This window comes from Pagrus major, chromosome 10 (assembly GCF_040436345.1).
Source record: "Pagrus major chromosome 10, Pma_NU_1.0".
In the NCBI taxonomy this organism is placed as follows: Eukaryota; Metazoa; Chordata; class Actinopteri; order Spariformes; family Sparidae; genus Pagrus; species Pagrus major.
This window is the reverse complement of record NC_133224.1, coordinates 1,926,018-1,933,139: the sequence shown is the minus strand read 5'-3', so window position 1 is coordinate 1,933,139 and position 7,122 is coordinate 1,926,018. Positions and strand designations below refer to the sequence as shown.

General features: G+C 36.4%; 1 protein-coding gene across 2 annotated transcripts; it reads left to right on the top strand.

The window, feature by feature from the left end:
* Nucleotides 1-947: 947 nt before the first annotated feature.
* Nucleotides 948-6,400, top strand: LOC141003191 (butyrophilin subfamily 3 member A2-like). 2 transcript variants are annotated; one of them, XM_073474476.1, is made up of 7 exons: nt 948-995; nt 2,298-2,398; nt 3,409-3,509; nt 3,900-4,241; nt 4,533-4,808; nt 4,913-5,032; nt 5,265-6,400. In XM_073474476.1, exons 3-7 carry the CDS (start codon nt 3,410-3,412, stop codon nt 5,843-5,845), a joined length of 1,419 nt encoding a protein of 472 aa, XP_073330577.1. In that variant the 5' UTR covers nt 948-995; nt 2,298-2,398; nt 3,409; the 3' UTR covers nt 5,846-6,400. The 2 variants fall into 2 exon arrangements, with proteins under 2 accessions (XP_073330577.1, XP_073330576.1); XM_073474475.1 differs by lacking the exon at nt 948-995 and adding an exon at nt 1,075-2,061.
* Nucleotides 6,401-7,122: the final 722 nt, after the last annotated feature.

Genomic DNA, 7,122 nt, shown 5'->3' with positions numbered 1-7,122 from the left:
TTTATGTTCATTTCTTCTTCATGATATAAATTATTTAAACCATTACATTAATGTGTCTGAAGTGTAATATACTATATAATACAGGCTTAAATTGAGCATTTATGAAAAGAAAATTAATATAATTTCTATCCATAGAAAATAAAAAGAGTTGCCATTACATGAACATTATCTGTTCAGAGAGATACGTTTCAAAGTAGAGGGTATACAAGTATGTGTCAATGCAAAAAATAAATAAATGGATAAATTAATAAATAACAATAAAAATAAAAATAAAATAAAATATGAAACATTAACTTGTGTTAACTACAAAGTTGAATCTTTAGGAACCTCTAAATTCCCCTGTCCAGAAGGTGAGACTGCTGATGCTGGCCTCTGGAAGTAACTTCCTCTTGATTTGACCAATAACACCTTTTAAGTTATATTGAACCCCTACACTACAGCTGCATGACATGTTCGGTCTACTAAATATTAAATCTGTCAAACAACTACTTTCATTATCAATTAATCATTAAGCTGGTTAGCTACTAAGTAGGCAATATTTCTGTTTTGCTTATGATAGAAGTGGTTTCACTCTAAAATAATAAAATATTCTATACAAAATAATGATCATAATAACATCTTTTGATTATTGTGACAGGCAGTCCTTGTGTGTTTCACTTGCTCACACACACACACGCAAAAACACACAGATAACACTATGAATAATAGTCTGCTCCCCCCCTAGTAAAACTGCACACCATCATCATGAACTTATATCTAAAGATAATGTTCAGGCTACACAACTTGATGTATAAATTTATATTGTTTGCACCTGTTCAATATCTTATATTAATTTATAATGCAAAACATACAGCATTGCTGAATAGGTTGAAAAGTGGAGCACATTAACTCGGCTGTTTGGAGTCAGCAGCTTGCACAGAGGGGTTAAAGTCCATTCTAATGAACTAGATAACATTATGTCCTCTGGCGCGGTGCCTGCCTGCACCATGGAACAGGTATGCACGCTTTTCTGAATTCAATTTCAAATAAGATTTAAAGTTAGGGTAAGAATACATGTATCATTTGCGATACGTTTTTTCTCCGACCAGTTTCTTTGTTTTTCTGTCGTCTTTTACAGCATGATTGTAATTTTATTGTATCTCAGACAGGATTTTATCTTTAAAATTCTGATGAAGTAAGCTGTGAGGCATCTGAAGGGTAGAGATTGGGTTACAAAAGTCTGTTACCGGAACCGTAGGAAGATTTCACACTAAGGAGAATACAAATGCTAATGTGCTAAACAAGTGTTAGCATGTCATATATGAAAAGTATACAACCAGAAAGAAATATTTAGTGTATAAAAACAGGTAACAGTGGAAGAATAAAATTCTTTTTTCTGTGTCTTTTTGTTTGTGCTTCACAATAGTACAGTAAAGAGGTTTTACATTTTGAAATTATGTGGGCATTAATGCTGTAGAGATACTACAGCCTATAGAAATACAAAGAGCAGTGCTGTTGATTTATAGACCTTCTTAAAGAAAAGCTGTTCCTTCAAGGCCTCAACAATGAATGTACAATTTAGAATAAAGGTTCAAGTGTATTTGGCTATGTATCATTTTACAGCCAGCTACAGGAGAAACTTTTTTAAGTCTTAACAAGAAGCATTCAATGTTAATCAACACAGAGAATATAAAACTCCTTAACGACCAGGTTAATGTACATTTTTTATGAGGCACCTGACTGTAAATTTTTTCTTTCTTTCTTTCTTTCTTTCTTTCTTTCTTTCTTTCTTTCTTTCTTTCTTTCTTTCAGATAATGTTTTCTTTACCACCCACATCAGCTATGTTGACCTGTTTGACATTCAGGAGATGTTTAGTGTGAAACAGAACAGCAGCTGTGTTCAGGATTGGTGTATCTGATATTGTTGTGTTGTTCCACATCATCATTCATATTGTCTCATGCCCATTATCTCAACCTATGAAACACCATCCAAAACTAAACCTGGACTACACCATCATGCATGTATGGATTATTTACAGTCACTCAGGAGGCCTTTAATTTTTCACAACATTCACTTATTATGTAAGTTGACAAGCTATGACATTACAAAAACAGTTTCAATGATGGTCCTGGAGCAACATTAATTATGATGAACATCGACGTGGTGATATCAGCGCATGTGTTTGGCTATATAACCTATTTATTATTTTTACATGGTAACAAAGTCCTGTGTACCAAAGTTTAGAAATGGTTGGTGTAACCAGTGTGTATGATTTTGAATAATGTCTGTCCCACAATTGTTGTTTTTTGTTTATCAGTGTACATCAGCATGAAACTAAAGGAAAGACCAAGAGGGAGAGTGGTTAATCATGTCGCATGTTGGATGATTTAGCTTGGACAACTGATAAACATCTAAAAGGTACAGTACACTCATTATCGGTACATTCTTTATCAAGAATTTCATTTATAAATACCACAAAAAAAAAAAAACAATCTCACAGAATCGTACCTGTCATAGTGTTGATCATAAAACTGTAAGACGAAGAAATGGAACCCTTTCACTGCTCCTCTAAGTTTGAAACTCAAAGGGCCCAACCGCCAGAATAAATGTTGGCAATGTACGTTTCTGCAAACTACTGATATGGTCACATTTGTGTGTGTCATACTTACCATATTAACATGTCATATCATATGTACAATACATATTTAAGACCTAACTCATGTCTAGAGATGGAGGGGGGGTGGTGACGGAGTTACAAGCGACAAGGCTGCCAAGCCAGTGACCACAGTTCAAGACTGTGTTTCAACATTTATAAATGAGTGCAAATTTATAATATTTACAAATGATAAATGCGTATTTATCATAATATGCATAAAAATGCTGATTTTTGACATGGGACCACAGTGTTTCATCATTTATAAGTGTGACACTGTGTTTGTGGAAACAAAAACTGATGTTTTTGACAGAAAGGCAGGACATTTTCAGATGTGCTTATGGCAACCAAAACAGGTATTTTAAGCCAACATGTGAATTTTTCCTTACCCTAACCAAGTTGATTTGGTGCCTAAAGCTAAGCAGAGCATAAGCACAGTGTTGTCACAACATAAAATGAAAAGATTGAACCCAAGGAAAGTTGAAACATAATGTAAAGAAGTGAACATTGCCAACATATATTCTGGAAGTTGGGTGGTCAGTTTTCAATTTTATGTTGTAACAGTGCTGTGCTTATGATCTGGTTAGGTTTAGGCCCAAAGACCACTTAGTTAGGGTTAGGAAAAGATCTATATTTTGGCTTGAAATAAATATTTTTGTTGCCACAAACACCTCCTTGAAAATGTTGGTGGTTTTCATTATGTTGTATGAATACTGTTCTAAAAAGCATGACCCTCACATATGGTTAATGATATTGTACACTTGGTTTGTTTCAGTATGCTGCTCTCCACAATGCGTCACCTGAAGCTTCGTCCCTTCACTGCTCGGGTTTTCCATCACACTTTCGTCCTCCTGCTCTTAACTCACTCCTGTGGAGGTAAGCTGCACACAAACACATCAGCAACATCCTAGTGTGTTTAAAGATAAAAGATATTCATTACAGCTTGAGATCAAATATAGAAGAAAAGCTACTAGACCCTTATTTCTGTTATTGTTAAGCAGCGACTTCGAGTGGTTGTGGTAATAATGAAGGGCACACAAAGGAGGAAGTCTGGTAATTTGAGTCGTGTTTTAAAGGGTAACAATTACTACAGGCACTACAGGCTACATAAAGGTAAATACAAGGCGTAATAGGCTGCTTGCACAGTTGACTGATATGGTACTCTCAAGTGGTGATATGTAATTTGGGCTTCACTGGCTTTTCTGTCGTTTAGGTATGAGGATGTGTTGAAAGCAATCTGTTGTAATGAATTATGTTCTCTTTAAGGTGAGTCGAAGGTGACTAGTCCAGATCATCCAATAGTGGCATTAGTTGGTGAAGACATAATTCTCCCATGTCACCTTGAACCTGCCATGGATGCCTCTGAATTGACCGTAGAGTGGACGAGACCTGACCTGAACCCCAGATTTGTCCATGTGTGGCGTGACGGTGTTGAACTGGAGAATAAAAAGCATCAGTTCTACAAGGGAAGAACGTTCCTGTTCACTGAGGAACTGAAGCATGGAAACATTTCACTGAACATATCCAAAGTGAGAATATCTGACAAGGGAACATACAAATGTTTCATTCCTGGACTGAGTCGATCATCTTTAGTTAAGCTTGTAGTTGGTAAGTGCCCATTGCAACTTGTACTGCATGTTTGAACACAGATCCATCAAGGATACTGATTTATTATTCATCTGCCTCACATTTTTTATATATTGACGGTCCAGTATGTAGTATGTATGTGTGTAGTTTTAATTTAGACTCCTCCTTCAGTATTCTGACACAAACTCATATCACTGTTATTTACTTACATAAACATGCAAATGGACCAAAAGTAACACATCAGATAGTGTTTTTATTTGACTTGTCACTAAACCTTTATCCAAAATCATTTCTCGTCTTTTCCATCATCAGGTTCTGTCTCCTCACCTGTCATTGAGATGGATAACAACACCAGAGGAGTTCTACAGTGTGAGTCCACAGGCTGGTATCCAGAACCTGAGGTGTTCTGGCTGGACGCTGAGGGAAACCTCCTCCCTGCTGGACCTACAGAGACAGTCAGAGGTCCTGATGACCTCTATACTGTCAGCAGCAGAGTGACTGTGGAGAAGAGACACAGCAACAGCTTCACCTGTAGAGTCCAACAGAACCACATCAACCAGACCAGAGAGACACTCATACATGTTTCAGGTAGGAAATCATCATTTTTTTAATGATGTGTTCATTGTTTTAGTTTCAAACAGCTGAGGTCTACTTTTCTATCAATATCACGTTGTCTGCATTTTTAATTTCAGATGATTTCTTTGAGGTCCAGTCCAGTTTTGTTGCTCCCATCATTATTGGTTTGGCTGTTTGCATCGTGTTTATTTCAGCTGCAGTCGTTATTCTGTGGAAATGGAGACAGAAGAAAACTAGTAAGTCTGTCTCCCTTCTTGTCTTTCTTCCTTGCACTTTTGCATCTTATGCCCTACTTCTTGACTCTATTTCCCCTCTGTTCACTCATGCAACATCATAAAAATACATTGAAATAGTAGATGACAGAGATAAAGCAGAGATGAGATACAAATAAAGAATGACATACTGTATACATTCCAATAAAATAAATACATTAATAAGTAAAACAATGTGTTTCCTGTTCTCCTGAAGACAATAAACAGGATGAAGAAAAGAAGAAGAAAAAATCTACAAGTGATGACCCTGAACATCAGGATCTTATGAGAGGTGGAAGAAATAAGAAAGAAGAAGCAACACTGAATCAAGACAAAGGAAGAGAAAATAAGACTTTAACTTTAAAACCAGTTAAAAACTCAGAGGAAATACCTTGTAAAGACCTTTTAAAGAGAGAAAATGGACAGAAATACAGAGAAGGGACAGATACAACATATGTAGGAAACCAGAGAGAAATTAGTATGCAGGGAGAAGCTTCAGAGAAACAGGATGTTAAAAAGCTGTCATCAGATGGTAAAGAAAGTTTAGTGCAGAAAAGAATAGAAGAATTTCAGAATCCTCCACAGGACACAAAACCTAGAGGTGAAGACAAGGAGTTAACACAAGACACAAAAATGTTAAAAAATGATGCAACAGTTTCAAAAAACATTGAGATATTCAGTGCTCAGAGTTGTGAGAGTGAAAAGAAACCTCAGGCTGAGTCACAGCGAGCTCAGGGAACAAAAAAGACAGACACTAGTGTACATACTGTTGCACATGGACATTTTGTGAGATCCTAATTTCACCAGATGAAAACTAATAGTTCATGTATTTATTGGGTTCCCTTTTACAGCTGTGTAGCTCAGGGGTGAGATTTCACAAGATCTCGGTCGCAGGTCATCAGGAGCTATTTGGTGCACCTGTGATGTTCTGCCTCAGCTGACTGCAATCATTCAGGTGGGAGGCTATATAAGGGGGTTGCAGTTCCCCTGCTCGGTTGGTTGTGTGTCTCCAGGGAGTCAACACCGTCAGTCGGCTCTCTGTGTTTTCTGTTTGAGTGAAAATCTGAGTTCAGTGTGTTTGAGATTCTTCTTTTGGCCAGTTTCCATACATTTTGTTTTGCCCCCTGTCCAGTGACTCTCACTTTACCTTTGGTTTGGGGTCTAATCCTTTTGTTTGTCAGAAATTTTGCTTTAACGCTTTTTGTGATTGGTAAGTTGTTTTGTTAGTTTCCCAGCCTGCGACCGCCTTCCTTCAGGTTTTGCTTTCTGGGGAAACGTAACACACTGGATAACTTATGATGATGAAGACACAAATGACACAAACTCAAAATAAATACTGCTGATGTGCCTGAAGAGTTGTTTTGAATTTTTCTGTTTGTATCGATCGCATTTGTATTATTTTTGCATTACTTGTTTGTTATAAATTGTTCCTGACCTCATATTGATGGAGTCATAGTACATGACAAACACAAATACAACACTAAGATGTAAAATGCAGGTTGGACTGAATAAATGAAGTCAACCAGGCAAGGGAAACATATACATCTTTACATATTAGATAACAGAGTCAAACTAAAGGTTTTTACAAAACTTAGTCTTTTTTTAAAAAAACATAAGAACTACTACTACTGATGTGAAACCATGACAATAGAAACATGAATATATTTATATTAAAGAGAAAAGCTCACATAGTGCAACACATAAAAAAACAATATTAAGGATTCAGACAAAGCTGACAGGGTAAAAAACCTGATCAAACGTTTCCTCTGACATGTGCCCACTTTATGTTTACAATCTATTGTAACCCAATACAACATTCTTGCATTTATCTGAACTGCTGATGTTACATTTTGACATTTTTGTAGATGTGTAAATTCAGTTCCATGTTTATCACTGAGGTCACAGTTGATATCATGCCCCCTGCATAAATAAATAAATGGAAAGTACAACAAAACAGGGACACCTTCGATTATAAAGCAATCCAGGACAACGGCAACAATTATTATGATCGCAATGCTGAAATATTTATTTTGATTAACAGTGACAGTGTCACCAAAAGACTGAATCATTGTCAG